The following is a 17,838-nucleotide window of genomic DNA, read 5'->3' as shown; positions in this document are numbered from 1 at the left end:
TATGCTATATAATTATTTAGGCATCGAATTAATACCTACATTTTTATATATATATATATATATATATATATATATATGAATTTCCTACTCTATGTCAAGGAGGCCTTTTGTGCCTCCAGAGCAAAATACATTTGCACAAGTCAGGTGCTCCCCCCAGTGGTCTTGGCTGATGCTCTTGGTGCTCCAGAGAACTAAAAGGCATTTATTTTACATAAACTGTTCAACTGCCAGCTAAAAAGTCTTCAGATTGGACTACATTATAAAGTTATTTAATGAAATAGTTCTACTTTCTTTTTTCCTTGAAATTAAGTAAATACATGAATATTTGCTGGATGTGGATTTGGCAGCACTCTTGGGGTCCTGCATAGGAAGGACTGGAGAGTCCTCACAAAACACTTTAATGCAGAAGTGCCAATGAAGTGAGAAACATGGACTTCCAAGGTTGCATTAGCTTGAGCAATGCCTGCTAAAGCAGGTATTCTGGGATACAGGTACATACTCCCACACTGCATTCCACAAGATGACTGCTTCTCCACAGAAGGGTTTTTAACCACTGGAACAGGTGGCCCTGGAGGGGTGGTGGAGTCCCTGTTCTGAGAGGTGTTTAAGTACAGACTGTAAATGGCAGTAAGTGCCATGGTGTAGTTGGCATGGTGGTGCTCAGTCAAAGGTTGGACTCAATGACCTCAGAGGTCTTTCCCAGCCTAACTGATTCTGTGATTCTATTTAGTGCAGTCAGATTAGCTCCTAAGGGGAAACAACAACATCCATATGTGTGAGTACCTAAAGGGTGGGTGTTGAGTCAGAGGGAGCCAGACTCTTCTCAGTGGTGCCAACCAACAGAACAAGGGGCACCAGGCAGAAACTGATACACAGGAAGTTCCACCTGAATATGAGGAAGAACTGCTTCAGTGTGTGGGTGACTGAGCAGAACAGATTTCTCAGAGAGGCCGCAGAGTCTCCCTGTCTGGAGATATTAAAAAACTGTCTGGATGCAGTCCTGTGCCATGTGCTCTGGGATGACCCTGAGCAGGGGGGTTGGACCAGATCACCCTCTGTGGTCCCTTCCAGCCTTACCCACTCTGTGATTCTGTATTCACTGCACTGATTCACTCACACCTCCTGACAGCAGAGCAGGTGTACAGAGCAGAACAGCTCCCAAAAGCGGTGGCTGGCACACATGGCTCCATCAAGAGAAGCTCTCAAAACTGTCATGCATTGTTATATGTTTGCAGTGGCACTAATCCTATTTATGAGGGTAGGAAGCCGAAGTTGATTTCCCCGTTTTTGACCCAATGGACGCTGCCTTGGGTCAGCACATGCCACGAGGGAGGATGAAGGGCAGTGCTGCTGGAGCACTGAGCGGGGATGACAAGGCTGCGGGTCTGGGTCTTGCCTCAACCCTGGGCACGAGGTGGCAGGACCCCTGCCCAAAGTCTGGAATCCTGATCCTCACCAGAGCAGAGCCTGCCAGGCCAGCACATAGAACATGTCCCATGAGGAGCAGTGAGGAAGCTGGGGGTGTTCGGCTGGAAGAAAAGGAGGCTTTGTGGAGGAACACCATTCCCTCTACAACTCCCTGAGGAAAGGCTGGGGTGAGGGGGGGACTGGCTTGTTCTGCCGTGCCTGCATTGAGGACAACAGGAAGTGCCCTTAACTGAGACAGGGGAGATTCAAATTAGATATTAGGAAAAAAAAATAAAAATCACTATTAGGGTGGTCAAGCATTGGAACAGGTTGCCCAGGAAGGTGGTAGAGTCACCATCCCTGGACGTGTTCAAGAGGTGACTGGATCTGGCACTGGGTAACGTGGTTTAGGGGTCACAGTGGCAGTGCCGGGTGGATGACCGGACCGGATGATCTTGCGGGTCTCCTCCAATCCTGACCACCCCGTGACTCCCTAACTCCGCGACTCCTCCATGTCAAAGGGCTCCCTGCTCTGGGCACGCGCGCTCCCGCGGCGCGTCACCGCCCGCCGCGCCCGCTCCTGCAGCCGCCGCGGCCGAGTGCGCAGGCGCGGTGCCCCCGGTCACGTGTCGCGCGGCGGCGGCGGCGGCGCCATGGCGGTGAACTACAGCGCCAAGGAGGAGGCGGACGGGCACCCCTCGGGCGGCGTCGGCGTGCCGGGCGGCGGCGCGGTGGGCAGCGGCGGCGGGGGCGCCGTGAAGACCCGCAAGCCCGACAACACCGCATTCAAGCAGCAGCGGCTGCCGGCCTGGCAGCCCATCCTGACGGCGGGCACGGTGCTGCCGGCCTTCTTCATCATCGGCCTCATCTTCATCCCTATCGGCATCGGCATCTTCGTCACCTCCAACAACATCCGCGAGTACGAGGTGCGCGGCGCGGCTGTGCCCGGCCGGGGCTTTGGGAGCGCTCGGGGCCCGCTCGGGGAGGTCGGGCCGGGCAGGGCGAGCGGGGATCGCCTGTCCCTGCGAGTCCCGGGAACGCCGAACCCCCCGGCCTGCCGGGACCAGGCGGCTCCTGTGCGGAGCGGAGGCGGCACCCGGGTGGTTCCGATCCGGCCTAGCGTCCGTGCTCGTCAGCAAAGCGTCCATTAATCAGCCTGAGCAGGCGCCGGGCTGACAGTCATCTCCGCATAGGCTGTAGCTCTTCCGTGAGTTCTGTCAGTGCTCCCCAGGGAGCTTCCAGGGAAGTTACTGCCTGCCTTTAATCGACACTGCCCAGTTTTTTCGTTCAGCAGTACAGACAGTAAGCGCATCATCTGTGGGATAGCCTGTGGCAGTCCATTATTTATTTCCAGATGTTCAAAAGTGATTGTGTTTTCAGGACAAAGCTCTGTGGTGAATGCATTGCTGTTACTCTTACCTGCACTGATGCTTTAATGTTGCAGGTGCTCTATCGAAGACCAGGGTTTCCAGAGTAAGCTTGGAAACAAGGATCAAAGAGTATGGCTTTTTCTAATTAACATTTACAAAACTTGAATTTATCAGATTTACAGTTTTATCAGATTTAAATCTGATAATCAGCCATGCTACTGCTGTGAAAAGTTGCTGAGCATTAGCTGAAAACTGAACTGTATATCACAGCTAGATCCATTTGATAACAGAACCAGTTTGTGTTGAAAGGAAGTAACGCACAGGGCTTAGGGATGGCCAGCCTTGAGAAGCAATTGACAGCTATTATTAGTTTCGGTGAGCTTATATGACTGAGATTGATTATAGGGAAGAAGGTGTGTCGTTGTTTGTTGTTTTTTTTTTTATTGGAGAGTATGAATTTCTGTGGATCAAATCACTCCAGTTACTGGACTAAGCTGTCACTTTCAAATAAGTAGCATTTAAGACAATAGTTTGGCTGGTGGCAAGTTGTCACTGAAGCCCAATTAACTATAGAAATCATGACGTAGGGAATTAATGGTGTTTCTATATTTCTCTTAAAATGTGAATAAGGTTACAATGAAACAAATTTTATCCCCTTTTATGTTAAGATCTATGCTTACAGTTAAGGAGAAAAGAAGAAGGGAAAAACCCAAAAGCTGAAGTGTATCTTACAGCATTCTAATTTGTATGCAAGCATATTTTTTAGGAAACAGTTGCTTATAACAAGTATTGGGATTGTGCTGAACACCTGAAAATTGGCACAGGTGCTTCAGAGAACATGGCCTACTTGTCATGGGCACAAAGATTTTTGAATTGTCACATTGTAGCATATTTAAGGTAAATACAATTGCATGTTTTCAAGACTCCCTGGAGAGAAGTATAAAAATACCCTTGCTAACTCTGATTTTTGTTGACAACTGCATTTAAAATAGCCATTTCTATAGTAAAGCAGTACAAAGTTTTCGATCATTACAATTGGACAAATACATCCTTTTCCCATTATGACTGAATCTGCATTGATCTATGGGAACAAGAAGTGGATCAGTTTCATAAGTCCAAAAATGTATATGACTTCTTGCGCCTATATTGCTGCTGTATGCATACACAGGATTTTTATATTCTGTTGTTGCTTGAGCAGCTCAGTCAGGTACTCCTGGTAAGTTCCAGTAGAACCCAAAAACCAGCTGTTCCCACCTAACATTTGGCACAAAAGTTGTAGGTGAGCTGGAAGCACCACCAACGCTCCCCTACACAGTCAGGCTGTGTATATACAGCAGCACTAACCATTTGTTGTGGAGACCAGTTGGCAGGCACAACCCTCATTCCTCTCCAATTTCAAGATACTCAAGACTGAAAAGTTTCATTTATTTGTTTTACTGTATGGATTTACTCTTTCATCTTTTGAAATTCTCAAAAATCCAATTGTTAGGCTTTTGTGAGGACAGGAGGGACTTTGGAGTCTGTGCTAAGTCAGAAGGGGGAGACTTGTGTTCTGTTGCCCGATCCTCGTACTTATTTTATGAAGTGATGCTCTGCAAGTAAGATTATCATCCTAAAGGCAGCTGAATTTCAAAAAGAAAGCAGGCTTAAATCAAAAAAGGCTTTATAGTTGCAGCTGCAAAACACAGATAAAGCATTTTACCAATTAGGACCAACATCTGGGCTCTAAACACCACTGAGGGGTGCAGTTTAAGACACTGCTATCACAATCAAGTTTAGATCACATACATCCCTGCTTAGAATGCTGGCTTTTGTTATAACCTCCAAAAGTTACTCACAAACAGCTTTAAGTTTAGCTGTGGGAGACAAGATGTCCAGAAGCTACATGCAGTGACTAAGCTTTTTTAGAAATGTAATTGGGAGGTGTCACAGGTGGTGATTTACACCTACCTCCTAGGCAACAGCATACCTCTCAAATCTGTGTGTATGTGCCTGTAAACTTAGTGTATTGGAATTGATTAGGATGTATAATTTGTGACTCTGAATACATGTTTAGGTTCAAGTCACTTTTTCCTGAAACAAGGTATGGTAGCCATTAGTATCTCTGTGGACTGCGCTGTTGTTCTACAGGTGCAAGGACTGAACAGCAGAATGTACCTCTTCCATTGATTTCCTTTATAAGATGTCTTGAATTCAAATGTGGAAGATTTCCAGCAGTTTAAGTGTACTAGAACTATCAGGTTTTTGTTGTGTTTTCTCCAGCATTTTTTCATGGTTTCAAAAGGGTGTAATCAGTCATTTATCTTGAGTTGTCGTTAAAATATTCATTCGGGTGGAAAATTAATCAGCTAAATGTCTTTTTGCCTGTTAGTAAAGGATGAGAGAGTTCTGTATTTCTTGGAGGTAGATTTTTTTTTTGTAATATATATGGAGTGAATAAGAAGCTTTGACAGAGCATATTTATATATGATAAAATGTGAGGAATATACAAAGTATTAAATGTGTAGGAAAGAGATCTTTGTGACTGCTGATGTGAAATGCGTAATGGTAGATAAAACGCCAGATTAACTAAAGGCATGGCTAGGAATGGATAACTGAAAGTAAGTACGTTACTGTTGCCTGCATCTTCAGCCTTGAGTTCCTGTAGCCCCATGTCAGGAATGATACAAAAATTAATAAAACCTTTAAAGAGGAACAGCAAAGAGGACCATATTTATGGATTGCCTTTTATACAAGAAATGGTTATGCAGAGAAGTCTGCAAAACCACAAATAGTTTGGAGAATATATGTATACAATAATTATGTTATTTCTGTAGGTGTATGTCAGCTGACAGACACCAACAAGCCTGAAAGGGCATTGGTGTGGAATAACTTGGATATACCCAATGCCCTTAAATCCGGAGTTTTTTGGAAGGGCTCATTGCGTCTGGTTGTCGGATGTTGGCTGATCCCACGGGACAGAACAGTGGGGTCAGGCAGGTTCTTGCCATGGACTCCATAGTCAGTTCTTAGCTCTCATAGTCAAAAGTGTTACTTTGTCAAGAGGTGAAGATGGATGCCTTCATCCTTTTAAATAAACTCTCTTGAATGTAATCTGTAAATGTGGATGCAGAAAAATACACTTGTGTTGGCAGTTTCTGTACAGGAAAGCTCTTTGATAGCTTGCAAGCTGACCACAGTGCATCAAAGCATGGTACTGCTTCAATATACATCAATTTCATGCTCCATAGAATTCAGTCCATTACATTTTTAAAAGTGAAGTCTTTAGGTCTTTTGCAATCTTAGTCTTTAGTGTGTGCTCTTGACCTGAAACAACTTCTCACACTGGCAAGATCTTTCTAAAGGAAATGCTTGCTTCAGTTTACTTTAGCAGAACACACCCACCCCTGAGTTAGCCTTCAACAAATGAGATGCATTGTTTATTGAGAGCAGCAGAAGGGTCTGTCTGCTGTAGCTAAACAAAGCTGGTCATGGCTGCTGCAGCAGTGCTATTTTCTAGATCAGCATAAACTTAATATTGTATTTAGCTGAGCAGTAAAGATTGTGATCCTCTCTCAATGTCCCTCTCTCTGCCAGGTGATAGCTTCTGAAGCTGTCTAGTTTCAGCTAGGCTCATTTGCGTGTAGGTTTTGTCTGTCAGAAATCTGGCAGCAGAGCAAATACCAATCAATAAAAGTGCTTGCTGATGGAGCTGGTTGCAGCTTAATAGATACTGAAGAAATCACAGGAAGAGAGATTGAAGAAGATGCTGAGGAAAATAGGCTTCAGTTCTTTCCTGAACACACCGTGTGCGTTTATTTTAGCTAACCTTAATACGGGTATTAGGCCCAGTCATAAATCACTAGTTCTTGTTATGCCTTTCACTGCAAACATAAATCAGGACAAACCACTTGCAGCAGCCTTTCGTATAACTGTACAGATGTTCTAGTTTAAATGCTACTGCTGCTGCACAGTTTTTTTTGCAGTGAGGTATATATTTCACCAATCTGAGTCTAAATTCTAAGTAGGTAATTCATGTTAAGTGTAGAAATACATCTTTTGTAGGCAGATGTAAGCTTTCTCCTGCCACACTTGCTGGAGCTACACATGAGAGAGAGCTGATGTGGTCAAGCTACTTGAGTTGGCTTGGACTGCAGGGTGAGCTTGTGGCTGCTAAGGCTGAATGTACTGATTTGTAAAAAATGCTTTCTATGGTCTACAATATTCAAGACAGAATATCCTGTATAAACCAGATAAATACTGATCATCTTTCTTATCCATATACTGATTATTTTGCCATTCCTGACAAAACAATATTGGTGTAATAATCTCTCCCGTTTTAGGACAATTTTTGGGCATTAAGTAATTTTTAAATTTTTTCTTCTAATTGGGTGGCTAAAAATGGTCAACAAAGCAAGTTTTCTAACACAGATCTGTTTTTATTAAATAGCTAGACTTTTAAAAGCTTTATCTCTCTGGAAAGCATGTAAAAACTGATCTGCTTTTCATAGCGTGTGTATTTGGCAACATCACATTGTGTGGAGTGTCTGCTGGTTTTGTTTTGGTGTGGTTTTTTTGGTTGCTTGGTTTGGGCTGGGGTTGGAGCTGTGTGGGGGGCTTGTTGGTTTTGTTTGGTTTTGCTCCAGGAGTAACTTCACCTCCGTGTTCAATTTGTTTGCATCTGAAATCAAGCATATGGTCAGAATCAAAAACTCATTTACAGAATGGTTAAGTTTGGAAAAGACTTCTTGTCAGATAGGCCTGAATATGCTCTTGGTGTTGAGATATGATTGCAAAATAAATGCCACAGCAACTCTCTTGCTTAATAATTTTTCTTTACTCTCCCATTGTAAATTAATGACTGCTTTTCCTCTTACAGATTGACTATACGGGAACAGAACCTTCTAGTCCCTGCAACAAATGCTTAAATGTGTCCTGGGACAGCACACCCCCTTGTACATGCACCATCAATTTCACACTGGAACATTCATTTGAGGTATGCTGCCCCGTGTGCAGGATGAAGTCAGAACAGTTTATATGATCTATTTCATATTGAAAATGAAAGTTTTGTCACTAAAGTATTTTTATTAGTTTTAGTTTTCCTTTGAACTTGGATCTGATTTTTGTGTTCTCTTTTTCATCAGGAGGGATGAGATGTTTCTTAATGCCTCTATTTATCTGGAAATGTAAAACATTAAGTGGAATCCTTGTGTTTGACACATTCAGAGTTACCATATGTGTCACGCAGCTGGAGAGTAGATGAGCTATTCCTGTATAATACAAAAAATCTCAGTTTAACAGGAATTGGAGATGCCAGATAAGTGCTTTCTGGCAGATTGGAGGCAAATGAGGCTTATGGGTTCTACATTGGACAAGACAGGTATTGGGACTGGTGCTGGCCAAATATCATTCTGATAGCTGGTAGCATGTTTATATTGTTTGACTTCAGCCTTGTTAGGATAGTACTTCTATGTACTCAGTATGAAGTTTGAGGTTTTTGCTTTATGAATGTTGCTATAAAGCTAAGAGTTTAAGAACTTAAAATTGCAGGTTTGTGTGAATGAAATCCCTCTTTCCTCATCTTTCTTTTTGTAGAGCAATGTATTCATGTATTATGGACTTTCCAACTTTTATCAAAACCACCGTCGTTACGTGAAATCTCGAGATGACAGCCAGCTAAATGGAGACAACAGTTCACTACTTGTAGGTATTAATGCTTGGATGTGAATGAGCATCTAATTTCTGTCTGTTGCATAAAGCACAACATCAATTATTTTGTTTCATGATAATGAGGTACTAGAATTTTTGTATAACAGTAGGCAACCATAAGGAATTGATATTTTGTTTACTGAAAATAACTGTAAAGTATTATAATTCATGTTGATAATGTAGTAAAAAGCAAGTTAGTTGTATAAACTAGCACAGACTCATCTGCCTTTTTTCTTTCTAACTATCAGAATCCAAGTAAGGAATGTGAGCCTTACCGCACAAACGAGGACAAACCCATTGCTCCTTGTGGAGCTATTGCCAACAGTATGTTTAATGGTATGGTCACAATTTTAAGTTCTCATTTATATGGGTCTGTGATCTAGTGTATGTTTTCTGTTGTGTTGCACATTATTCTGGATAAGGATACCATGGGCTTTTTTGGTTTTGAATTAACACATTTTCATTGTTCAGAATAAAATAAATATCCTGTACTGGTTGTATTTGTTTAAAAATTGCTAGGATAATTAATTTAATCTCATAGCACACAAAGGATGGAAATAACTGTTGTGAGAATCTGCTGCTGCTGTGATGTAGAAACATAGATATTATACATGGATAATAAACTGCTATCTCATATACACTGATTCTTACACAACAGGTTGTTATTGTGTCAGGCAGATAGTAAATGCCTTGTCTGGTTATTTTTGTTTTGTTTTCTCCTGGAGGTAATTGTTTCAGTGCTTATCAACATCATCTGTATAATGAATGTTTCTGCAGTTGATCTTCTAATTTGATTTTGTCTTTAGATACACTGGAGTTATACCGCATCGATAATGACACAAGGACTCCGATCCCTTTGATCAAAAAAGGCATTGCATGGTGGACAGATAAAAATGTAAAGTTCAGGAATCCTACAGGAGATGGAAACAATTTAACTGCACTTTTCCAAGGTAAAAAAAGACAAAGTGAAATTTTAAGAACAGCAAAATGCTTCAAACACCTTTTGATTTCAGTTTTGATTTCAAACACATTTTGATTTCAGAGTTTTGCCTTACTGACATTTTACTGAATGTGCTAAATAAATGTTCTCTGAAGAAATCCAAGCTAAGGACTACTCTGCTATTTGAAAGGTTGTCTTAAATAATAAAAGCTGCAAGTTTCTGATAATGTTTGATTTTTACCTTTACTGTAATCATTAATTTGGTAGTTTTTAATTTCTGGGATTTTTTTTGTACCCTGAATACTAAAAAATGTGTAATGTATGCTGCTGGGGTTTAACCCCACTTGGCAACTAACCATGCCCTTGCTCAGTGGAAGGAAGAATTGGAAGGCTGAAAGTGAGAAGGCACATAGGTTGAGATAATGACTGTTCAGTAATTAAAAACAAACAACCAGACCAAAAACACAGCAAGGAGAGAGGAAAATATAAACCCAAGAGAAACAAGTAATGCAAAAGAAAATGATTGCTCACCACCATCTGAGTACCTGAGCTAAATTAGGCCTGCCTACCTCTGCGTGCCCTTTTCTGTGGTATGGGATATCTCTTTGGACAGCTGGGATCAGCTATACCTTCTGTGTCCCCTCCCAGTCTCTCCTGGACACCTCTCCTGTCTCCTCACAGGTGGGTTGAGGTGAGGAGCAGAAGAGGCCTTGATGCTGGCAAATACTGCTTAGCAATAACAGAAACATGACTCTTTATCAACGCTGTGTCTAGCACAGATCCAAAACATTGTCTCATACCAGCCACTGTAAAGAAATTTAATTTTACTCCAGTCAAGACCAGTACAAGTTATATTGTGTTTGGATTTAATTTACAAAGAAATCCTGCAGTTGTTAAATGAAACTCTTCATATGGAGTTTTTGTTTAAATGTTTCTCTGGCTAGGCTGTGCTGTTCTCTAAAAAAACTGATTCTTGTTTTTTTGTTATTAGAAGTGACTTATGTGTCTCATTTTTTAGGTTATACACAGTTTGGCAAATAAAAGTTTCCTTTGGCTACTGTGTCTGAAAAAGCCCCTTCTTAGGCCTCTAAGAGCATGTGTGTTTATGCAAGGTATATAATAACTTCAGGCTCAACCTGATGTGGGTTTCTTGCTTAGTCATAGCCAAATTACGTGTTGTCAGTGTGATGGCTACCCTTGGAAAAGCAGATGCCTTACCTTAATACAACGTGGAATTGTTTCCAATAACAGTAAAAGCATTTGGACATAATCTGAAATGATATTTACAGTATTATATACTTGTGGTTCTCAAATTCTACCAAGTGAGCAGAGTGCCTATCATCATAATGGAGAATTACCCACCAAGCAGTGTTTTGAGACACAACTTCCCACCTGCATGAATTGTTTAAACAAATGGACAGTGCTGTTATGAATTGTGTTATTTATTTATAGAATTCAGACTATTTAAACTGCAAAATAAACAGCCCAGGGTGTTGTAGTAGTAGCGAGTCAGCCTGTCTGTTCATACTGTTTAGAAGTTAATGTGAGTTTTTTTGACATCAGAATGGGTTTTGATGAGGCAGTGTGTTACTCAGTCCTGTATTTGAAATACTGTATTATTTTTGTTTAATCCTAGGCACAACAAAACCTGTGAACTGGCCCAAGCCAGTGTATATGCTGGACTCAGAGCCTGACAACAACGGCTTCATCAATGAGGACTTCATCGTGTGGATGCGCACCGCTGCTCTGCCAACGTTCCGCAAGCTCTATCGTCTCATCGAAAGGAAGAACAACTTTCAGCCTACCTTACAGGCTGGAAAATACTCTTTGGATATTGCATACAGTATCCTTTGAAAGCAGGCCTTAGCTGGATTATGCAAATACATATCTGCAAGTTATCGCATGGAGCTAGCCTTCCTTCTTACCATCTCTAAAAAGAGATGGTGTTGAGCTGTGGTTGAAAACTGGCACTGAGACCCAGATAGACTGTTACATCTTTTAACTCTGTGCTAGTTTTATAGCATTAATAGCTTCATAGAGACAGGAAATCAGATTGGTTGGGTGCTGGAAAGGAATTGAGAAAAGCATAGGAAGAGTGGAAAGAACAAAGGCAACTGGTAGCCAAGGAATTTAAGAACTGTAACTTCAAGATGAAATGACATTATGTAATGAAAGGCAAACTGACCTTGAAGGTCACAAAAATGACAGAGCTGTGGATCAGGTGAAGGTCTGTCATTCTTTTTTAGGGAGACTAAATATTAGGTAGAAATGCAGGAGACTAGAGAAGGAGGGTTGTCATAGTTACTGAATTCTTAAAATTCAAAAGCACTTAATGATACTTTTTGTATAGCTACTGCAGTATTCTTCTTTGCTGTAAAACTGTGGGGAGTGTATGTAAATGAGAGAATGTAAAAAAAAAAGTAGTAAAATAGACACAAGGACTAAAATTTATATTTCCCTCACTTTATTGAAACTACTTTCATAAACACACAAAATCGTGCATTTTATTCTTCTTCAGGGTTAGTGTCTCCTAACATGGCTTTTGTTTTGAAGTAGCTGACAATGCCCAGATTAGTTTTATCCAAAAAGAAAAGCTGAATGTTCTATATTTGCAATTCCAGTTCCAGAGGCAGCAGTTAGTATTTGGAACCTGATTGAAATCACCCAAAATTTTAATGTGCTCACTTCAAACTGGGTATAGAAACTTGCTTTTTGTTTTCCTAAATGTTTTTTCAGATTATCCTGTACACAGTTTTGATGGACGAAAAAGGATGATCCTCAGCACCATCTCGTGGATGGGAGGCAAAAATCCCTTCCTGGGAATTGCTTACATCACTGTTGGGTCCATATGCTTCTTCTTAGGAGTGGTATTGCTGTTCATTCATCATAAATACGGCAATCGAAACACCAGTGCAGACATTCCCAATTAATCTTGCATTCTGAAAATAAATGTACTGCATGTGCATCAAGGCCAGTCCAGAATGGACCCAGTTTTTGAAAGACAAATCTCTGCTTCTGTCATTTCTGAGACTGGGTGCATAATTTTTATCTAAAGCTCCCCTTTCCCATACTGTGGATTAACTCTTGAAAATGACGGGTATACAATTAGCTCTATTGATTGTATCTCTGCCTATGTCAGAAACAGTTTTTCTGATGTTTGCCTCTAACTGGGCAGGCCACATGATGCATATAGCTCCTGTTCCCTTGATGCATCTGCTGCTTGTTCACGTGCTATGTAATGTTGGTATGATTCAGTACATTTAGATTGTGTGGAGAAAGATGGTTATAAGATACTGTAAATTGTTGACTTACCAGAATTCAGGTGTCAGTGCTGTTGGAAGAAGTCAAGTCTTAAATGTTTTCTTCGATTTACTGTCTTGTGTGCATGGGCTCCTACATTTCTTGCTGAGATTTTAATATATTTATACAAGTTGTTAAATATTTTTCCTGTGTCCTACCCACCTCTATTATATTAAATCCTTTAAGTGCTCTATAAACTTCAGCACTCTGGATTCTTTGTATATTTACAATATATGTGCCTGGCCAGTAAATGAGCATCCTATGAAAATACCAGAAAACCTATTTGTTAATTATCTGCGTGAGACCCTTTAAAAGATTGTTCTAAATTGGGACATGTTTGTTGCAGATATAATCTTCTGATTTTCTTCACTTTAAGTCATATCCAATCCTAGTTCACTTTTTGCTGGTTTTGCTTTTTATGAGCAGCACCTAGCATTAATCAAGAAGAACTTAAAAGGTTTTTTTCCATTCATACATCGGGGTGAATTCCTTTTACTCTAGGAGTTTCCTAATTTTTTTAAAGCATATGTATTCTGAGCAGGCTTTGTTTTAAGGGAATTGTATACTTTTTCCTTATTTGGAGTGAACACCACATTAATTTTTTGTGGTGTTTAGGAAGTAAACTAAGAGTTCAGAAGTTGAGAGGGCAGTGACATTTTTCCCTGAAATGCAGGTTTAGCTTGCTGTGAAACGTAATTTAAATCTTGCAGTTAAGACGCAGTGTGAAGGTAGTGTCTTAAATTACAGAAGGATTCACCTTTAGGTTAATTAAAAGTTAACTGCAAAATACTACTTTTTGGTGACTTTTTTTTAGACAATGCACAGAAACTAATGTATATGGTGGAGATCACTTTATATGCAACTAGCTTGATAAAGTATGGAGTATATTAAAAGAGACCTAATAAATTCTGCAAACCATTTAATAAGAGATTTGGGTTTTGTTCTTGAACATGTATTTATTTTTATCTGGATGAAAAGACGTCATTAAGTGTAAATGCAGTTTTAAATGAGTTGTATTTCTGGGATTGCATATTTATTACAAAAATGCATGGTCCAATAGCTTAATCTACAGGCAACTTTAAACAAAACTATTTATTTATCAGATAATCACATAACTGGTTACTTGTGTAGCCTAAGAGTTTAAATGTGTAAGTCTGGAAAAACTGTGGAATGAGGCAGCATTTCCAGTGTGCTAGCTTTCTGTAACTACATATAATAATTTATTTGCGTAGTACAGCCTGGCAGAACAGGGCTTTCAAATAGTACCTTTTAAGATTTTATTTACAGTGTTGTATTCATGTTGCTGGAGTTTCAGAATAAGGGTAACGTACCCTTGAAAACTTCCAGAACGTGTTAAAACGGCTTTCAGCTGTGGGGTAGCTGCTAGTCCAAGATAGAGTAAATGAGCAAGGGGATGTCTCAAAATTACTGGTTATTAAAATATTTTGATTTCTAAAGTTTGTGTTTGTTATTTGGAATGCAAATATATTCTGCTTCATTCATAATTCCTATTTTTTCCAAGTGGGAAAGGCTGCTTTTTGGGCTGTGCTTAAAATTAAAAAAGAAGTATTTTTCTCTGTTCACCTTGTAATATTTTTCAATGCCTTTCTTTTTATTTTTACTGACTATAGCTGCCATTGTGTCTTCAATCTCAATGAAGTGCACCAGGGTGAGAATTGCTGTCTGGTTTTTATTGCAATTAAGTGGGTTCTCTGAGAGCCTTTAGCAGTAAATACATGGGACAGTGTGCCTGTGGAGCTTAAAATGCTTATAAGAGTGCAAAATATTGGTCAAATTTGTAAACTCTTCCTTCACTCATGCTCATTTGTCTGGAAGTCATGTTGATAACAATGGAGATCCTTGAAGGATCCGTGGAATCTTTCAAGGATTAATTATGAACATCAAATCTGGAAGTATGCAAGTCTTGTCTTTTTTTAATAGAAATCTCTGGGGGAGGAAAGACGATGAGAATGTAGGTCAAGTAACATCTGCAAATAGAGCAATGAGCATGGCTGGTTGGAAATGTTATTGACTGCAGCCTTCTCTCACATACCTGACTTGCAGTGGGAAAAGAACAGTTAGACTGTGTTGAAGAGAGTGCTTAGTGGGAAAAGGTGACTTAAGTCTAAATCAGGTACCTACAGTAAATTAAAAGTTATTGGAATGCGACTGCTGAGGAAGACAAGGAACATTGCATAAACACAGAGTAATCTGATCTTCAAAGTTCCTGTGACAAGACAAGGGTTTCTGATCTTTCCTGAAAATGTAATCTACCCTAAGTATTACATAAGTTGGTTTTTGTTTTATTTTAATTCAATTACACAACATGAAACCTCTCAACACCTCAAAATGTTCCATGTATAAAAGGCTTGTCTGTGTTGAACAACCTGCCCAAAATGCTCTCTTTCCAAGGAGAAGAAAAACTTATGAAAATCTAAGTCAATTTTATGCTTGCTTGCTTCTTAGCAATGTGGCCAGTATATAGAAGAGACTGCTTCTGGCAGCGTTAAAAATAGACTCTGAAGTTTATTTTCAGAAAGCCCAATTGTTAAAAGTTTTGGGATTTTACTTGTTTGATTAGCAGTAGTATTAAATTTTCCTTAGAGCACCAGGAGTATTTTCCTGTAAAAGTTCCCTCCCTTCTAGCTCACAGAATGTTCGATCACCATATTGCATTCTGTGCCTACATGTGAAGTCTAATCTTACTTGACAGTATCAATTAAGACTGAAGACCATTACGAAGTGGCCTGATAAGAATTAGCAGGTCCTTACATGACCTGAGTCTCAAGTAAGAAACTACCTCCCCATAAGCCTCCCAGTCTGAACATCTTTAGCCTGTGCTTGAAAGTGAAGTGATACTGTCCACCTGAGTTATATCAACTACAACTGCTGCTACAAAGTCTGAAGTTGGAAGATTATCTCTCATTTTTGTCATAGGGATGCAATAAAGAGGAATAAAAGTGTAAGTCAATTATTAAGGAAGCACAAGGAGTTTTTTAAAAAGTATAAATTGAACTATGTGGAGATCTTACTAGACCCTGGATAAAGATCATGTAAAATAAACAATTTGAGCAAATGGAATACCAGTTACATGCAAATTTAATTGAACTTTTACCTGAGGACTGTGCCCAAATTTTGTAAAATAAAATGGAGAGATGCTTTGTGTTAGAGGTGTAAGAATGTAATTAATAACCTCATTAGTTCTGTTATGAAAATGGGAAGGACTGAACTGTGATATTCTTGGAAGAAAGGAAAATATTGTCCCTAGGGTTGCCTACTGAGGCCTAATTATATGTGTTATCCCTTCAGCAGGATTTATGTACCCTTGTATTGCTGGTTGAAGAGGTAGAACACTTGTGACTAATGCTTCTAAACATCTGGGTTACCAGGCCTGCTTTCTTTCTGGCTTAAACAGAGCTGTTCAACAATGAATTTTGAGAAACATTTTTGTTATACAATGCAATAGATGCAAGAGTTGCTCTATTCAGTAATGAAGAAGCAGTGTGTTTGTTTCTAATGAAACATCTTCATCCTTAAAGCAGTAAGTTGCATTTCTCATTCCCTCAAGTTTTCATTTCTTCACGAATTAATCAACACTGAAGAGACCAGCTGGGCGTGCTCTGAGCAGTTATTACGTAGCTTTCATCAGTAGGTAACTTACATGCCAATCCTTAAGTATGGCCTTTCTGTTGTAAAGTGTATTTTTACAGAAAATATCCCTGAAATTTAGATTCAGATATACCAGAAAGTAGCCCATGCAACAGAAATCAGGATTAATAACTTCTCTGTGAATGATGATCCTTTTACCAGTATCTCAATTGAGATACTGGTATTCAACTGAGTGTATAAAAATCAGAATAGAATATTTTATGCACTCATAAGATTGCAAGAGGAATGAATGGAAATCTGTCTTGCAGTGGTAGTGATGTGTTTTTAAGTGCTATTCTGCGATAGCACTGCTTCAATGTTTGAAATGTTTCAATGTTTCAATGTTTGAAAACCATTTGTTAAATAATGCATCCAATTTCCTCCTCTGTTAAAGCACCTATTTGCCCACAACTCTGCTTTCTAAATTTTTTTTTAATATTTAGCACAGCTAAGGCTGTACCTGTAAATATTTCTTTATCATTGCATTTTTAGTTTCTTTCTGGGACGGCTCGTAAGATTAAGAAGTGTAGTGCTTTGAGATATGATCCTTGTTATTTTCATACTGAATTGAGCACTAATTTGTCATGTTTGACACACGATGTTCATCATGAGGTTTGGCACCAGTGCAAAAGTAATAATGCCAAAAACTAAGTGCACTTCAACTGCAGCAAAGCCAGGAAAGAGCATTCGACAGCATTGTATTTCAGCATAAGGATGAAGCATGAGAAGATGCAATTATGGGGCTAGATCTGCAATGCAGAAAAAACACAGGCTTCTCAGAGTAGTTTCTTGAAGGGCAAATCATTCTTTCCTGAGACTCGAGTAGGTTTGTATTTCATACAGTTCTGGCATTTCTTTGCTCTATATAATTATACATTGTGAAACACGAAGTTGAAGTTGGATGGGGGTTTTCTTTTTTTTTTTTTTTTTTTTTTTTTTTTTTCCCCACATGCAGAGTACTCTGTGTCCCAGCAACTAACGGAGCTTGAGGCAGTGGGCAGCTACTACATGGGGTGGTTTGGGGTTTTCTGAGTGTAGCGGCTCAACAAAGGATGCCGCGTGCACGCAGGGGTGCCAGAACCCCTCCCCTGAGCTGGACCCAGGCCCTGCCTCGCCGTCCCTGCCTGAAGTGCGGCCCCTGGGGATCTCCAGCGAGTGCCAGGACACGCATCCCGCCCTCTGCAGGTATTACACTTTTCAACGAAAGGAGATTTAAAATTCGGTGTGTAGGAGCTCGGGGGGACGTTTCATGGATTGCCCAAAGGCAATTCTGAAGGCGCGGGGAGGCGGCCGCAACCACAGAATCCCGCGGCAGCAGGTTCCCCGCCGGGGCTGTGCGGCGTGGGCAATCGAACGCTCCCGGTGTGCCTCAGCCGCTGCCGGCCCGGCGTGCTCTGAAGGTCACCGCTCCCCCTTCCCGGCGCTGGGCTCTCAGCCCGGGCTCCCGGGCCCCGGCCCCACCGCGCGGTCCCAGCCGTGCCGGGC

At 40.5% G+C, this 17,838-nt stretch overlaps 1 protein-coding gene across 1 annotated transcript; it reads left to right on the top strand.

Annotated features, from left to right (window-relative positions):
- The first annotated feature begins 2,026 nt into the window (after positions 1 to 2,026).
- Positions 2,027 to 14,162, top strand: TMEM30A (transmembrane protein 30A). Its single transcript, XM_064412456.1, has 7 exons — positions 2,027 to 2,333; positions 7,636 to 7,752; positions 8,352 to 8,459; positions 8,714 to 8,801; positions 9,272 to 9,415; positions 11,042 to 11,248; positions 12,142 to 14,162. The coding sequence occupies exons 1-7, from the start codon at positions 2,061 to 2,063 to the stop codon at positions 12,333 to 12,335; spliced, it is 1,131 nt and encodes a 376-aa protein (XP_064268526.1). The 5' UTR covers positions 2,027 to 2,060; the 3' UTR covers positions 12,336 to 14,162.
- Positions 14,163 to 17,838: the final 3,676 nt, after the last annotated feature.

Source organism: Passer domesticus, chromosome 3 (genome assembly GCF_036417665.1).
Source record: "Passer domesticus isolate bPasDom1 chromosome 3, bPasDom1.hap1, whole genome shotgun sequence".
Lineage (NCBI taxonomy): Eukaryota > Metazoa > Chordata > Aves > Passeriformes > Passeridae > Passer > Passer domesticus.
Note: the sequence above shows the minus strand (reverse complement) of the source record. Positions and strands in the feature narration are given on the sequence as shown.

What these genes read in the sequence shown, in the direction of transcription:
- TMEM30A (XM_064412456.1), top strand. Translation starts at nt 2,061, where the DNA reads ATGGCGGTGAACTACAGCGCCAAGGAGGAGGCGGACGGGCACCCCTCG. An exon ending in CACTGGAACATTCATTTGAG is followed by an intron (nt 7,753 to 8,351) that starts GTATGCTGCCCC and finishes TTCTTTTTGTAG; the next exon opens with AGCAATGTATTCATGTATTA. An exon ending in TGCCAACAGTATGTTTAATG is followed by an intron (nt 8,802 to 9,271) that starts GTATGGTCACAA and finishes TTTTGTCTTTAG; the next exon opens with ATACACTGGAGTTATACCGC.